This window comes from Eschrichtius robustus, chromosome 8, assembly GCF_028021215.1.
Source record: "Eschrichtius robustus isolate mEscRob2 chromosome 8, mEscRob2.pri, whole genome shotgun sequence".
Taxonomy (NCBI): domain Eukaryota; kingdom Metazoa; phylum Chordata; class Mammalia; order Artiodactyla; family Eschrichtiidae; genus Eschrichtius; species Eschrichtius robustus.
Window position 1 is genome coordinate 114138268 of NC_090831.1, and position 18269 is coordinate 114156536.

At 38.9% G+C, this 18269-nt stretch overlaps 1 protein-coding gene across 2 annotated transcripts in view; it reads right to left on the bottom strand.

Annotated features, from left to right (window-relative positions):
* DGKI (diacylglycerol kinase iota) overlaps window positions 1–18269 on the bottom strand; it is a 447792-nt gene that overhangs the window by 65894 nt on the left and 363629 nt on the right. For both annotated transcript variants that reach the window (XM_068550116.1, XM_068550115.1), the window contains 4 exons: window positions 7886–7955; window positions 5209–5249; window positions 4212–4339; window positions 2031–2153 (listed from right to left, as the gene is read on the bottom strand). In XM_068550116.1, the coding sequence (XP_068406217.1) occupies window positions 2031–2153; window positions 4212–4339; window positions 5209–5249; window positions 7886–7955 (362 nt within the window). The remainder of the gene's footprint in view (window positions 1–2030; window positions 2154–4211; window positions 4340–5208; window positions 5250–7885; window positions 7956–18269) is intronic.

Below are 18269 nucleotides of genomic sequence, written 5' to 3' on the forward strand. Positions count from 1 at the left end.
ATAATTCCATTGTTCTATAACTGCAATTATACTTATGTGTATCAAAGATGCTCTCTGAAGTAAATAAAGAAATGTTCTTCCTAAGAAATTAATGAACACACATACACAAAAATATTCAGAATTAATAGACAAATTGGGTAAGGTAAAGTATGTAAATGATTTAAAGCAACCATTTTATTTTGTTCGTACATTCTGTGAGTCAAAGGTTCAAACAGAGCCCAGTGGGGACAACTTGTCTCTGTTACACAATATCTGGAGGTTCAGCTGGAAAGACTCAAAGCTAGAAGTGAATGTTTGTTTTCTAAGTTACTTGACAGAAAAATGTTTTAAAAAGGAGTCAGCTGCTCTAGTGCATTTAAGGCATAAGGTAGTATAAATATCCAGGAAAACTAGTATCTGCCAATTGAAGACTAATAAAATATGAAGAGAAATTCCTAAAAGGATAATATAACCCAAATAAAAAATAAGAGTTGATTTTGATAAAGGGTTTTAAGAACTTGACTATTATATAAAATGGTACATTTACTTGTGATTCTTGGAAAGAATATTTACTGTCTTAGAAACAATCTCACATATCATGATATATATATTAACATACTATACACAGAAAAATCAGGGCATAGGAAACCAGATTGAGCTCATGTGCCTGAGCTTTTGCTTCCACTTTTGGAAACAGCCTGTATATAAGAATAACTGAAACACTCATCTGGTTTGTCTAGTCTTAATTTCTATTTCTATGGCTAATTAAAACCCTAATTTTCAAATAAATCTGCCCGAAGCTAGATGGTCACTTTTTTAGCTGTCAGTGGGTGGCTGACTCAGCCTCCTTCACAAGCCTCAATTCCATATACAAAAGAAATGAAAAAAATGTCCTGAATTGTAAGCAATCAAATTGCCATCAGAAACTAACAACACGGTTTAATTAAAAAGGAAAATCCATAGTAATTCATTTTTTCCTTTCCACTCTTCACACAACAGAATAAGAGGTAGTACAGAGAAGCAATTAAAATGAAATCACCTTTTGCCCTTGGGGTGTCTGAGTAGAACCTTTACCACCAAAATAATTAGCTTCAGATTTCTCATTTTCCTCTCCTTTGTCACACCGAAATTGCTTCCGGTCTTAGAAACAATGCATTGCCCTGCCTCTTCGGTTAACCCTAGGCTTCTAAGAATCTCAATCATCTTGTTATTTTGTAAAAATGGTAAGACTGCATAGTTACAAGGCCACTGTCCCTATTCGATTAGGACCTTGAATCGGACTGGAAACCAGCCTGATCTCACAAATTACAACGAACTTATACAACCTCTGAGATGGGGTGACTGGACTGGAGTCAAACAATGGGTGCAAATGACTGTGTCCATGACCACAGGGTGCACCTTGAACCTGCTCCTGCAAGGAGGGGTGACAGAAGGGAGGATTCTCGGGACACAGGTGTACCAACACTGTTGCAAAACTCAGCACCCATCCCTCAGATGAAAGCACACCCACTGTCCTGACCTTTGAACAAATGCTGCATCATTTACCCAGAGAGACTACAACACAGTGTGCACGGCACTGCACCTCAGCCATCAAAACCACCTGGCAATATTACACATCGCAGCCAGAGGCTCAGAACTGGAGACCCATGAAACTGACCTGTCACAGCACATCAAAATTTTCACACAAATAAAACACTCTACGTCACTTCCAAACTACTCATGTCACTCTCATGCATGTCCTCACAATACGGCAAACACAGGGGCATCTGGTAAACACTGGGTTCCAGTAAAGCAAACCCTGGTGAGGTTCAAAGTAGTTGTAGGTCCATATGCAAGGTCTCACTGAGGCTCGGGAACAAGAGAAATGGAAAGTGAGGCTCCCCTGGGAGCTTCGGGGTGGGTAAAAGGGAGCAAGGTGAACAGGGTGACACAATCAGGAGACAGCTGGAGCACCACTGAGAAGAGAACACTTCCCATCGGCTAGGACCCCACAGAATCCTCTCCCAGCAACCCCAGGGGTACACAGGACAAGAGACAGAAAGAGCTCTTACTGTAGCACTCGGGAGTGGCTGAAATCTTTCAGATCTGAGTCTTCGTAAAACGGAGTTATCATTCCCAGCCCGCTGTCACTCAGCATGCGTTTCCGGAGGGCAGGATTCCACCAGTCTGTCATTCTGGGAGGGAGAAGGGCACCAGACATTCAAGGTCAGCCACAGGGCTTAGTCTGCTCTTTCTCAGGATGATTCTTGTCTCCAAATGTGAGGAGGGAAATTAATCTTTATTGGGTATTTACGAGGTATTTCACCCTTATTAGTCTGTTCAATTTTCTCAACCATCAGGAACTCTTTATATGCTGCTGCCCTCTTTATAGATGAGAAAACTGAATTTCAAGATTAAGTAATTTTAAATATGACACAGATAAGAAGCAATGGCGCCTGATGTAGAAAGACTGGTTAGAAAATAACAAAGCCTGGATTTGCTCTTTCACAGCTTCCCAGTTCTCAGTTTATTTCCAGAGGGGGCAATGGAAAAGAAATAAGAAAGGAATGGATTCAAGTTCTCGTGGATTTGCAGGCTACTTTATCTCTGGAGCTAGAGCTGATAGAGAATGACTGAGAGGGCAAAGCCCAGGGCGAGCTTGGCAAAATGGGCTCACCCTTCATCAGATCAAACACTACGGTCCCGATCAGGTGGGGTGGGAGGACACCTAGACTCCAGGACCTACCGCTTCTACAGCGGGACACAGCATCACACTTGCTTTCCCCACAACTGACAGTCTTGACTTATCGTATGTGGCCTTTCCCACTACCTTCCGGGACCCCCAGGGTTTTTTATCAGGCCATCCTTCGTGCCTGTCGGCTTTCCCTTCATGCCAGGACAGCTCCGGTATCACTAGCTCTGGCTCCTAAACACAGCTGTATATCTGTTCCAGCCTGCCACTTCTGTCTTCTCTTGGCTCCCCACAGACTAGAGACGTACCACTGCTATCAGCTGGCCTGGCAGAGTGGGATATTCAGAAATAGCAGCCATGGTCAAATCAGTGAACAGGGGTGAACAGGCATGAGGATTACCTCAAGTGAATATGTCTGTTAATATTGTATAAGTATGTGCACACATTTGCATATGCCATTTGAGTGTACTTGTGTGTGCTCTCCGGGGAAATCCTTATTTTAACTCTTTAGCGTCTATGTACCAGTAAACTACAAAAGTTCATTAAACTGCACAAGCGCAAAGGTTTTTGTGTTTTTACTTTTGCACTGTTGTTTCCCAAGTGCTTATAGTAGTACCTGGCACATAAAAAAGCTCTCTAAATAAACATTTCTGAATTTACGAAATAATCTAGAAATGTTAATATGTTTTGGTGTTCAATGTGGTGGTTAAAACACACATGGGCTCTAGCATGGAATAAATCTCAATTTTTCCCCTTTATTTTTTGTGCAATACTGGTCAAGTTACAAAAACTCTCTAAACCTCAATTTTGTTATCTATGGATTTAAAATAATAACAGTACCAAATCTGCAGGGTCATTGTGAAATGATGATGATGATTTCAATGACATAATTTTTAACGAGTGTCTATCAAGTGCCACCAACTGCCCTAATTTTACATGTATCAACTCATTTAATTTTAAAACAATTGTATGAGTAGGTATTATCATGTCCGTTTTACAGAAGAGGAAATAAGCATAGAGCACTTAAGATGATTAAGTCACTATGAAGTAATAGTAGGGATATAAGAAAGGCATTTAGCACAGTATGTGACTCATAATTATAAGTGCTTGATATCTACATGTATCAGGCTGCCTTGATATAGGAAAAAAAAGAGAAGGATGAGGAAGAGGAGGAGGAGAGGAAGAAGAGAAAGGATGTGGAGGAAAAAAATAATTGTCAAACCACCTGTGTCGTTTTTTAATGTGATAATACAGGCATTACAGATGTATATGCACAAACGCAAATACTAGTGTTTTCTAGTTGGGTAGGGAATGCTGGTGTGGTGGGTAAAGAAGGCTCACACATGATACAGATCTGAGTGGAAAGAGTAATTCTACCCAGACATTCATAAGACAGACTTAGAATGGAACCAGCTATACTACACTCTAAGGAAACACAAGAAAACCTGTATTTCAAAATAGTTTGATTTCATTAGAAATGTCAAGTGCAAGGCCAAACCACACACGATATCACCCTGCGGCCAGCCTCACCACCACACCACCAAGGAAGAAGCCCACTCACCCCGAGGCTTGCTCCACCACCAGATCAGGCATTCCTGGGGGTGTCCCTGCCTGCTGTGACAACACCATATCTGGGTCCAGAATAAAAATCTCATCTTGAGAAATCTCCATCACAAAGTGCAAATGTTCCTAAGGAAGAAAAAGGAGTCTGTCAGATGATTGATTAGATGTTCAAATCCATCATCTGAAGAATAACAAAACAAAGCATTCTTGGTCTTGAGGAATAATGAAATTTTATGACATAGCAAATGACCACACTGTATTTTCAGAGGCCTGACCAGTGGGCATCCCTCCCAGAAACAACATGGTAGCAAGAGGCTGAGGAAGGGGAGAGTTGAATCCTTCCTGGTTTGGGACTCTGACCAGGATACTGTTAGGTATAACCAGAGATGGTCTTGCCTCTTCTTCTTCCCAAATACTATCAAAGAAGTGACACCCTACATACACCTTGGTCCAGCATGCATGTACAATGACCTGGACTTCCAGGATCCGGTCAAAGCTAGGGGGCATGGCTAACAACTGGTTTTATCAACAGATTCCATTCTGTACCTTCTTTTACAGTGGGAGCACTAGCTATCATTGGGCACAAGCATTTTTTTTGCTCATTACTGAACTCTGGGAAGTGGTGAGTTGAAACCAAGCAACATAGATATACACTTGAGGTCTCAAATTTGCTAATCAGAAATAAAGTTAAAAAGGCATAAAGTTTGGCTAGGAAGCAGTAAAAGTAGCAGTGTGAATGAAAATTTGGAGTGCAGGCTGGTGACAACATCTATAAGCCTACTTATCTTCTGGATTCATCTTCAAGATCAAACCATATCACCTTGAGTCCACAAATCACAAAACACGTGAAGACAAATAACAAGCTCATAGCTGAGACTATGAATACCATTCCAGAATTTGTACACATTTCAGTGTTTTTGTTGAAAAAAAAGTAAAAGATTAGTATAGTTACTGGGGAATTTTTCACTTTCACAAATAGGCTCAAGAAAACTTACCTGAGATCTGTCTATTCGATAAAAGCGGTCAGCAGAAGTAGCTAGGAAAAAAAAAATGTATACGGCATTCAGAGAAGCCTGTGTTCTGGCACCAAATTTACAACCTTCTCACCTACAATGACAATCAAAAACCTTACATCCCAGTCATGTTGGACTACTGGCCAGTCCCTAAATCTACTTAGAAAAACTCAGGACTTCACACCTCTGCTGCTGCTATTCCACTGCTTAGGAAGCCCTTCCCCACTACACATGCCTACCTAAACCATGTCTTAACCCATAGAAAACAAACTTATGGTTGCCTACCTAAACCACGTCTTAACCCATAGAAAACAAACTTATGGTTGCCTACCTAAACCACGTCTTAACCCATAGAAAACAAACTTATGGTTACCAAAGGGGAAGGGGAGGGAGGGATAAATTAGGAGTTTGGGATTAAAATATAAACACTACTATATGTAAAAGAAATAACCAACAAGGACCTACTGTGTAGCACAGGGAACTGTACTCAATAGCTTGTAATAACGTATAATGGAAAAGAATTTGAAAAAGAACATATACACATAGGGTTGACCCCAAAAGTTCATTCGGTTAATGAATACATTGTTCAATAAAGTTCTTGGTGAAAATGAAAAATGTGTCTTATTTTTACTGAAAACCGAACTTTTTGGCCAGCCCAATATATGTATCTGAATCACTTTGCTGTACACCTGAAACTTAACACAACATTGTAAATCAACTATATTTCAATAAAATGTTTTTAATAATACATCATGTCTTAAGGACCAACTCAAATGCCACCTCTTCTGTGAAACCTTCCTCAGCCCCATCCTCCTTGCCCCAGGTAGAATTTGTTGCTCCTACCTCTATATGCACATTTGCATTTTGCGCATGGTTTATAAAAACTATCTTCACAGAGAACTCTGAGACTAAGATATCTGCCTCTTTAAAGATCTGTGTTTCATTTCTTCTTTTATGTCTCAAGATATCAGCACAGAACTGAGACTCAATATGTATTTATCAAGTAAATAAAGCTAGGAAAAACAAAAAAAAAAACTGTAGGTAGCCTGACTTCCTAAGGAAGTGATTCTCATTTTGGAAAGAATTTGAAGATGCAGAGCTCGGGACCACATCTGGTATTAAAGGCATCATTTCACTTTAAAACTGAGTCCCTAAGCCATGTCTGAAGAAAGCTAAAACAGAAAAAAAAAATTATTTACGCATCCCTATAAGGGACTTGCCTACATCTGTAGTTTGAGGGGAAAAAAAAAAAAAAACAACTTAATGACAAACTTTGGGCTTCTGGAAATTAATCTGATTATTCTCAATATTCAAAAGAATTATGTTCCTCTTCATTTAAATCTATCTAATAGAGTCCAATACTATAAACAGATTTTCTACAAAGTACATAGTACTAGAGGGAAAAACCAAAAATGCAAATAATCATTCAAAAATCATAGATATTTAATGAGTAGCTTCTCTCCAAAGGAAATGAGCTAAGAAATAAGACAATCATGGTTCTTGCCCTCTTACTCAGGCAACAGAGTAAAATTTGCCTGAGAAGGACTTAGTCTACTTTGTTCTTTTAACCATGACTGCAATCACCTGTTAAATGTTTTTAACGAAACTATTTCTAGAGTAAAACTAATATCTAGACCATTAACCACACTTGTAATTTTATCTAAGACTGTATATAAAATAGACTATATAGAACAATTCATATACATTTTTGTAATTTTCTTAAATATAAGTTGTTCCTCTGTGGATTCAGGAAAAACAAATGATTGTGCTTCTCATCACTAGGGAATAAAGGACCTGGAAGAAAAGCAGTGTAGATTATCTTCAGAGGCAGCTGACAAGCCATTAATGAAAACCAATGTCATGATTTACGTGGATTAGATTTGATATAGATACAGGTGCTCATCTTCAAAAAATGTTCACACCCTCACACATCCTGTCATTCTCTTATCCACGTTTATATCCTTTAGATGCACACAAAGCTAAACAAAAGAAAGGTCTACAGTGAAAGCTAAATGTCCACACAGACAAGAGAGATACCGGGTAGTAGATACACTGGGAGTATCTAAGCAGGAATGTACTGTAAAATGGGTAATTGGATAGAAAAGTGGGATTAGGCAGCATTTAGGGAGAGAGAGATGGAAAAGGGGCTCATTAACCAATCAGAAGATGACCGACCTATTATACATTCAATAATAGCAGAGCAGATGTGAACACAACTGAAAATGCCTACCCTTTCACAAAAATTTATACCTCATCCTGAAATGATGCTTTACTGAAAATAATATGGAAGTTCCATAATATGCAAACGACATACCAATTAGTACCCGTCCTCGTGCTTACGGAATCAATCTACTGGCCTGAAGACAAGCACTCAACACGTTTTTGGAAAAGGGGCATGAAAGGGAAATATCACCTTGAGCAATTTGATGCTGAGAAGTTCGGCCAGATTAACCAACTTGCTCTGAGGGAGATAACTTCAGGAAAGTGTGTTGCAACATCAGCAAGTTCACGTCGTTTGAGATGCAAATACCAATCACGTGGAGCCACGTGAAGGGTTTCTGAATAGTCTTTTGGAAAATTAGAGTCCACTCTATCCATCAATACCTTGCCCTGTGGCTTCCCCAATCCCCATCCCTCCAGGAAACACAGAAACACTCACCATCTAGAAAGCACCACCGTGGGGAGAGTCTCTGAGCTGAGAGCGCCTTGGGGAAGGAGGTTTCGTGGTCCTGGAAAGAGACATACACATCCTGGTGGCTCCATTTGAATGACGTGAGGGGCGTCCCTCACTCCACATTCTGCCCCATCACCTATTTCTAAGAGTGAGCGTCCTTTCCTACACAAAGCGCTGGTGAGCGATGGAAGCATACTTTTCACTGGAAGCACACACGGGGACTCTGCTTTGAAATGAATTATTTCACATAACAACTCCCATATAAAGTTTCCAGGAGATTTACAATTATTCCATTAAACATTCATAAATTATACAGCTTGGGACATGCACTTCCTTTGGAGACTCTCTTTCCCTTTATGAAGCTGAGGAACCAGTGGCAGCTGGCTGTCATTTGTATTTCGGTTCTCCACATAGGTATAAAAATGTCCCCTACTAAAAGAATCTCTGCCGTTAATAAATTTTAAAAACATGAAACGCACATTCTAGTTTACAACACATGATTTGGAGCATTCTGGCCCTGGCTCATAGTGAAACTGAGATCACTGACAGCAATGGGACAGATGACGAGGGAGGCCGGGTCTCTGTGGGAAGACACTGGGAGTTTGACCCTTATGAGAGATTTGAGATGTTCAAATAGAAGAAGCATCCTTGGAGTGAGGCTGGGTGTGCATGATCTTGTGGGCACAGAGGGGGACGGGGGAAGGAAATGGGAAGAACACAGAAGAGATAAGAAGAGAGCGAATCAGGGGTTGCACTGATTTCTTTGGAAGTCTAATCTGCCCCACGTGATCCTCAGGCAAAGCTTCTGCTTAAATCAGTGGTTCTCAAAGGTATGAACACTGGACCAGCAGCATCAGCTGGGAGGTTGTTAGAAACACAAATTCCCAGGTGCCACCCCAGATCTACAGAAACCCTAGGGGTGACACGCAGCAATCTTTGAGGTGAGTCTGATGTATGCTAAAGTCTTAGAACCATTGGCCTAAAGTTACGGGGACAAAAAGGTCCATTATTAGAAATCTTGGGTAGATGGAGTTTTTATATGAATGGATTCTGCCAATTAAATAATTAATAGAGGAAAAATTGGTCTTATTCAGGACTGGTACCAAGATTTATATGTAGAGATATAGAAGTGATATAGCTATGGATACAGAGATAAATATATAGTCCTCTTTTTTTGAACCAGCTTTGGGCTAAATGAAATCGTGACATGTACCTATTTATATGAGAATTGTGTTTAACATTTTGAGAATTATATTTTGACACATATGATATCTTGTTTTTACAGGAACTTAGGGTTCTTAATGTATTTTCATAAAACATCTAAAGCTACTAACATATCTCAGTTTAGTGAGAACTGTAATTATGAATCAAGAAATTTGAAAATGATCTGAAACATTTAGTGGCACCTATGAGGGCTAATAAACAAAGATGTCAAACAGAAATGTGACTTTCTTCTATAAGAGTAAAGGGACATAAACACCAAGGATACTTTCTGAATTTGGATGTTGAATGTGCTACAGAGACCACCATGAAAAATATCAGAATTTCCCTAGGTAAAAATTGACTCTGAAAGAATACAGAAATGCTTGATTTTTTTATTTTTAAAACCTAAAGATTGATAATGTTATTGCTAGAATATTCAAATTCAAGAATGCTGGCTATTATTTAGTTTAATAAAATGCAGGTTGATATACTGCCTCAGCCACATAACCAGCTTACCACAGGCTGTTAACATAATATTGATATAACTGTATACATTTTCATGTGTGAGTGTCTGTGTATCTGGAGAGTTTTATGTATGTACCTGACTTATTTTGCTTATTTTCTGTTCGTTTATTTACTCTGTACCTTGATGCACAAAGCATTTGATATAACTCAATTTCCTTAAAGGGGTTTTGCTTGAAGAGAATGTTATGTTTGCTCTGTGAAAACATTTTTTAAAGCCGTAGAGCTCTTTAAAACACTTCAAATAGGTTCAACAATTCTTGAACTCCCTGCAATTTCCTGTAAATTTGGTGTGTCTATATGTATGTGTATTTTCCACTGCTTTCCATAGATTATCAAAGTGATCTGAGATCCCCAAAAGGTTAAAAAGCTACTAATTTAAATAATCAAAGTTTATATCAGAGGGGATTCAACAAAATAAGAAGATTCTAATCATTAAAATGCCTTAATGATATCCAGACTTACAAAAATAGGGATGACTATTTCAAAGGTACTGAAATACCTTTAGAGTATCAAACACCTGAAGCTCTCTGAGCAGCTGGCTTTTCTCCTACCATCTACTCCACTATTCTCCCTGAACCTCTTTTCTGGGACCTAAAAGCAAGGCGCAAATGAAGAATTGCAGCTTTGAGAATTTAAGTAAACTCACAGAAGTATCCAGATATTAAGTGGTAGAGTTATAATTCAAATACAGGCCTCTCTTACCACAGAAGCCATAATCTTAAAGCCCAGGTTTATGGCTTCTAGAGGAATTACTATCATTTGGGGTTTTGAAGGATGGATGGGGTTTGTATAGGTCAAGTTTGAGAGAAGTTTTTTTTTTTTTTTTTAACTCAACTCAAGCAAAAACATGAGGAAAGCAAAAGAAAGGATGACCTTAATGGTTATGAAGACCTTCTTTTGACTCTGGTGTTGAAGAATTTTCCATAGTTTCAGCTTTCGTTAACCGTTAAACTAATCTTCAGTATTTCTTAACACGCAGTTCACTGCCTAGTAACTCAGAATTTTTCCTCCCTCAAATTCGCCAGCCATGTTACTACCTACTCTCCACCCCCATGTACCCATCTGCTTAAGAATCCCCTAGAAATATGGTAATCAATGGGAACAACAGAGACCCAGAGTCCAGAGACAAGGAACTGAGACTACATTCATGTAAAGAAAATTCTGATTATAGAGTTTAGATAGCTTCACTGTATGTGTTATGTGACTGCAATTCGAAACTCTATACAAGTATGGCGAATATTAACAGATGGTTTAGCATGTGATATAGTTACACTTCTGCCACAACTTTATATTCAAATCTGTACAATGATGCTTATTGCAACATTGTTTTTTCAGGCAGAAATTGTATACAATATAAATGTCTATCCACAGAGATAAGGTTAAATCTATATCATGAAACAGAGGAGCAGTTTTAAAAGACTGAGTTAGTGCTTCATGTATGAGCAAGACAATGTCCATGGTATATTACTGTTAAAAATAAATTGTGGTATAATATGTATAGTGAGTGCATAAGAAATGTAAATCCATTTTTATTTTCAAAAACCAACAAAACCCCATATGTGTATGATGTACATCTATGTGTATAACTTTGTATCAATGTGGAGAAAGGTACAAAAGGGTACACACCAGAAAGGTACTGTCATAAGGTCTACTTTGGGTGGGCAGTTAAAAACCAAGCAGAAGTCTAGAATTATGTACAACCGGAAAACTAAGATAAGCCAGGATTATAAAACCTGGCAGACTTCATGACACAAGTAGCTAATGAAAGTCAAGAGAAATACCTTGAGAAATGTCTCTAAGAGGCACATGAAAAGATGCTCAACATCGCTAATTATTAGAGAAATGCAAATCAAAACTACAATGAGATATCACCTCACACCAGTCAGAATGGCCATCATTAAAAAATCTGCAGACAATAAATGCTGGAGAGGGTGTGGAGAAAAGGGAACCCTCCTACACTGTTGGTGAGAATGTAAATTGGTATGGCCACTATGGAGAACAGTATGGAGGTTCCTTAAAAAACTAAAAATAGAGCTACCATATGACCCAGCAATCCCACTCGTGGGCATACATCCAGAGCAAAACATGGTTTGAAAGGGTACATGCACTCCAATGTTCACTACAGCACTGTTTACAATAGCCAAGACATGGAAGCAACCTAAATGTCCATTGAAAGATGAATGGATAAAGAAGATGTGGTATGTATATACAATGGAATATTACTCAGCCATTAAAAAGAATGAAATAATGCCATTTGCAGCAACGTGGATGGACCTGGAGATTATCATACTAAGTGAAGTAAATCAGACAGAGAAAGACAAGTATCATATGATATTGCTTATATGTGGAATCTAAAAAAGAATAGTTACAAATGAACCTATTTACAAAACAGAAATAGACTCATAGACTTAGAGAACAAACTTATGGTTACCAGGTGGGAAGGGTGGGGGGAGGGATAGATTGGGAGTTTGGGACTGACATGGGATTGACACACTGCTATATTTAAAATAAAATGCCTTTCCATGAAAAAAAAAAAGAGAGAAATACCTTGAGGACCTTAATATCAAAGATGAATGTATACTAGGTGGATTAAAAGTAGAGCAGGAATAAAGAGAAGCAGATTGTCAAAAAGGAATTCACAATAACCCAAAGCCAAGATCTGTAAACTTCTTTATACTCTGATGGTACCAACTAATGACAACCGCAGAGGTGATGAGAGTCTTCTGTACTCATGTAACTCCTGCAGCTTGTCTACCTATACCCGTTTCTGCTACTCAAAAAAGAGAATCAGAATACACATGAGTGGTAGTGATGTTAGTATAGAGGTTAAGAAAAAACTTGCTGTGGTGTTGTCTTAACTCACATTGCTAACGCATTGTAGGTATTACATCAGGTAACCTGTGTCCTCACAGAGGGCCTGGCACACAGGTAGAGTGGGTGACCCTGGCATTAAGAAATCCTGGATTCAGGGGCAGCAGGAGGGTGACCAGCAACACAGTGCAGACCAGGAGTCAGACTTGAGCAGGAAAAGGGGATATAAGGAAACAAAATAGCCCCTAGCAGGAGGTCAAGGCTGGACCCAGGACTTCATGGGGCCATGGATCCATAGCCTCATGGACCCACTACGATGGACATGGCAACATCCTTGCCAGTGACAGTGAAAAGAATGGTCAGACATATGTTTGCTTTGTGAATGCTGCACATTAAAGTCAATGTACAAAGACAATTTCTGATGGCGCCAGAAAACAATCTCAAAAAATATGCACCTTTCAACAGTATCTGACTGTAGACACTTAAGAAATGTGATTGTGTGAAACAGCTACACTTCAGGAGACAGTCACATAATCCCTTGAGCTGTGCCACTAACAATCACATCAACAGCCTTCAGTACTAGTTTAGGGCTTCTCGTCTCCTCAGTCCCCTCAAACTGCATAATCAAATCAATGATTCATCAAAGAGATAAGATACTTGACTTGCTCATTTTGTGATCTGTTATTTTTCTTCATATAAATGGTATGATTTAGGTGAATGCAACTGTCATTGCTCTATAGTGTAGGCAGAATGATATAACCTTGGACATAACCATGCTCCTTTCTATCTTCTAAAATTGCATGTTCTTTAAACAAATAATATTAACAAAACTACTCATTTCAAAAATCCCTGATACGTGCATTTTCTCTTTTGATATATGCTAATGGAAAATCTGTTTCTCATGCTAAAAATATAGCATGCACAAAAGCAAACCTGATATTTCTTATATATATTTTTGAGTCAGCTGGCATGAATTATATGTAATTGATAGGGAAATTATGTGAACCACATTTGCCAAACTTGCCCTTAATTTACATTCAATTACTCAGAGCTGATGCACACATGATTTAATGATTGCACAGCAGCCCCATTATACACGCCAGTAGGTTATCCAATTAAGCAATGTTCACCTAGCATTTAACTACACCTTTACTGCGAATGAAATTCTTTTTCTTTCATAAAAGTTAGGGAAGATGTATGCAGAGGCAAAATACAAGTTCCTTTGAATTGGGAATCTCTGCTTCATTGAACAATGTCTACTCAATAATCACTACTTTTTTTTTTTTTTTAATAATCACTACTTTTAAATTTCTTATGTATCCATCCAAATTTCTCTTCTGCCTGCCTTGATATTTCCTGCACCCAACCCATCTATTCATTCATTTTTTTTCTCTCTTTCCATCACCAAGTTGTATATCAATATCTCTTCATTCTTAGTGAATCGACCATCAGGGATGATTAGAAATATGCATTTATGCATCTCTGTCCAACTACAATCCCACTTAATGGACTTGCTACTGTTTTGTTTTGTCTTTCAAAACTCTCACTCTTCAAACCTACTCCTTTACCACCCACAACTCCTGCAGCAGAAGAATGTGCAGAAATGGAATACCCATTTCCAATCCAGCTTTGAAAGATGAAGAAACAGTGATGGTGTGGTAGAAGATGGAAATGAGAGATATTCCAACATTTTCAAGAGCCCTTTTCTGGTGAGAAAGTCTTCCATTAACAACAACAACAGCTCTGTGTGTGTGTGTGTGTGTTAGCTGTCTTGCCTTCACTTGTAACAGCAAACGGACCTGGCCCCAGGCAAGTCTTACTTTAACTCTCCATTTGAGCCATTTCTGACAGTTTTGATCTAGCCCCCCCAAAAAACAACATTCACCAAATTTCCTAGCTAACTCCTGTCCTTCCCTAAGACAAGATACATTAATTCCCAGGAGGACTCCCTTGAACTTGTTTCAACCCATCCATTCAGACTCTTCTAGAATCCAGAAAACAAATTAAGGGGGAAGAGATTTCAGATAATGGAGAGAGATGAATAAGGGCAGCCAATATGAAGGGAAGGAGAATAAATCAAGTATCTGTGGGCACATGCTGTTTGCCTAGGACTAGACAGAGCTCTGATAGACTGTAACACGGACCTATCTTCCAGGAGAAGAGCGCGTATGCAGGAAAGAAAAAAAAAAGAGATGAGAGGATGAACAAATAGCTGTAGACTCAGATCTGATCAAGAGTGTTTTCTTATGAAAGCGAAAGGTATCTGTAAAGGCTCTAAAGGAAGAAAGAACTTTTTGAAACTGTTATGTCTATTGTGAAACATTCCAACCATTCTAGTGTTATTCCAACTAAATGAATTCTTAAAGAGAAGGAATCACCTGAATAGATCCATTTTCACCTATTATTGAGTCCTACTGTATTTATTAAAACCTCAAAGTATTAGCTCATAATATTTCTGAAAACACACTTCTGTGTGCCAACTACACTGTACCCCATAGAAATGGGGAAACCCTGAGTGTCTACAAAACCCCTAATTGTTCCTGGTTCCATTGCTCCACCATATCCGTAGATACCTCTTTCTATTTTCCTTTACTACTTTTTCTCCTCCTGCTCCTCTTTCCACTTTCTTTCTTCATCTAGCACTTTCATCTGCCTGGTCCCCAGTCATGCCCTGAGAGCCATCAGAATGACTCAGGATTTCTTAAACCCGTCACGACTGACATTTGGGGGGCTAGATAACTCTTTGTTGTAGGGGACTGTCCTGTGCATTGTGACATGTTTAGCAGCACCCCTGACCTCTACTCAATAGATTCCAGTAGTACCATTCCCCTAGTCATGACAAACAAAAACGTCCAAATTGCCTAATGTCCCATATGAGGGGCAAATCTCCCCCAGTTGACAATCACTAGAATGGTTGAATCTGCCTCTATTCCTTAGTAACTTTATGACTTGGAGTTAAGAAGGGATATAAAGAAGCCCAGGGAGGGAGCAGAGAAGGAATAATTTCATAGTAGGTGGCTTCAGGAAGCATCTTTATTAAATAGGTATGCAGAGTCCAATTTCCCTATGAATTCTAGTTTATTTGCCAAGCTCAGGAATATCCTGAATCTGCAAGCACAGTTTATTTTGCTTGGCAAGTTATACCTTATCAGTTACAGGTTACATGAGATGCATTAGGATGGAGGGGCCTTAGTGTTTTGACCTCAGAGATGGTGTAGGCAGGAATATTCAGCAGGCTATAAATATCCAACATATTCTTGTATAACCTATTATGCCTTGTTAGGTTAATACAAGGTGTCATTTTTGAGACCTAGTACTTTGTTGGCAATTCACTATGAATTTGGGAAAGGAAGAAACCAAAGCAAAGAAATGCTTAAATGGCTAGGAAATGCCATATGGCTCACTAATAAGGTGTCTTGGGCACTTGTACACCTTTCCAAATGCTGATTTTCTCTTGAGTTTTTTCTAGCCTTAGAAAACCGTCAGCTAAAATCCCAACTGCAGATTAGTGAGCCCACTGGAATTTCTCAAGTTTTTAAACTTACTGGTGTTTATTCATTCCATCACAGTTAATTCTCAAGTATGTTTAGCTCCATTGCATACATAAGAAAGGTCATTAAAAAGCATTTAAGGCTTTTTGTTGTCCATGTTTCTTACAGGTCTTTCTCCTAATCACCCTCTAACTCTCACTGACGCAGACTAGAGATGCTGATATTACCAGTTTCTGCATTAGGAAACAAAAGATCTAGTGCTAAATTTCCTGCCAGTTGGTTTTGTCACTTTCTACATAAAACTAATACACCTCCCCCATGTATTTTATACGTACCCTCGGGAAAATATAGAAATCAATCTATGTCATCTCAGCCTCTCCACACCATCTGACACATTTCATTACTTCTTCCTTTTTTGAAATACATTTCAATTTTGGTTTTCATGATACCACCTTCTCCTTGACTTCCAGCTGCCCATCTGTTTCCATCTGTTTCCATGACCCTTTTTGACGGATTGTTCTCTTAAACTTGTGCTCTTCTTCACCACTCAGTAGACAGATGTGACAATGGGCCCTTTTCTTTATGCAAACTCTCCCTGAGTGATCTCCAGCCTCATAGTTTCAATTAAATACCATTCATTTGCTAATGACCCTCAGATTTCTATGTCGAGGCCTGAATTTTTTCAATGAGCTTTGAAAGTCATACATCCAATTTTCTACTCACCAAAACCTCTTGCATCTAATAGGCATATTAAAATCGCTATAGCTAAAAAAGAACTCTTTATTCACCATCCCTCCAACTCATTCCTTGTCCTGTCTGCCCAAGATCCCAGCCAAATGGGAAAATTTATATCCCCTCACTCCTTACCTCAACCAGCTCTCTGTCGCTCTGCTTAGGAAATTTCCTCACCACCCTCTCCCTACTCTCAGGCCATGTTAATTCAAACACCGTCTCCCTCAGTTAAACTTCCTGCTTAATGCACAGTTCTGGGGTGTCCCTAGACCTCTTATTCCAACCTTCTCTTAATACCCAAAAGGCTCCTGCTTGTTATAATTCTTCAAGGAGGGGTGTGGGGCGAAGTACCATTCCTGAAACTCATCTTTGATCGCTGCATTGGTTAGCCTATGTGGTCAGGGCACAAACCTTTTGTGCCCTGACCACATAGGATAAATGTCACTTTTGAAGTGACATTTATAATGCAGCAGTTTTGACACCAGAGTTTGACCTTACTGCAAATAAACAAAAAACAGAAAGATTTTGATACGGATAAGTACCATTAATCCTTCTGCATGTTTTTATTAACAAATAATCAATAAATAAATATCCTTATCATATTCTAGAGTCTCAACCATCCCCTGATATCTGTGGATATGTACAAACATGGCATAAAGAAAACATGGTATAAAATATCCATATATCAAAACTCTTATGCCAAAATGACTACATTGAATAAGCCAGGATAATAAATAAATGTATCAGTTTCATAAAACTAATCAGAATAAATGTTTTAGATACTTCGGTTTAACTGCAAAGGTTTAAAATGTCCATGTGTAAAAATTAAAAATTCTAAAAAAAAAGACTCTTAAAATCTTATAGCTACCAGTGCCAATCCTTAAAGGGTGGAAATCAGCTCTGACTTTAAAAATACTATAAAAAATAAAATGACCCCTAGATAGTGGCTCCAGGTAAATATGCAAATAATGGATACAAGACATGTGCTCTATCTAAAAAATAAAGTAGAAATTTGCCTTCTAATGGTTGGTAAAAAACAGTCCGAGAAGTAGACTTTATTTTCTCATTGTAAACACACCCTAAGTGAATTGTCATCCTTTCTATTGCAGCCGGATGGAAGACAGGACTCTGGAATAGTGGGGAACTTTGAGCAATAAACATACAAACAAGAACACCTAGGCCATTTTTGTCATCCAGCCTCAGGATAATTAGGCTGCTTTGACTGAGGGTACAGGCTATCGACTGGCAGGGGAAGAAAGTCACCTAGAGGCTACAAGGCACAGAGGGTTTTTTTAATAGTTGTTTTTTGTTGTTTTGGCAAAAGGATGCTTAACTAGGAGTTTCAGGTGTAGTGTAATAGACACCAAAACCCAAAGTGAGGTGCTACCAGATTTAGACATTTTAAGTCCTTCCCCCACATGGAGGGAGGTATAGAGGGTCTAGGAGAAGATTTATTTGGAGGGTGTCATTAGCATGCTGTGACTCCCACACACCCCTCCTAGCCGGCAAGGGTACTGGGCTTCTCAGAGAGAAGGGCTTTTATGGGACAACTCAGACAGCTTCACATGCGCCCCTTACAGTTTGGGGTGATGCTGTGCATTGGTATC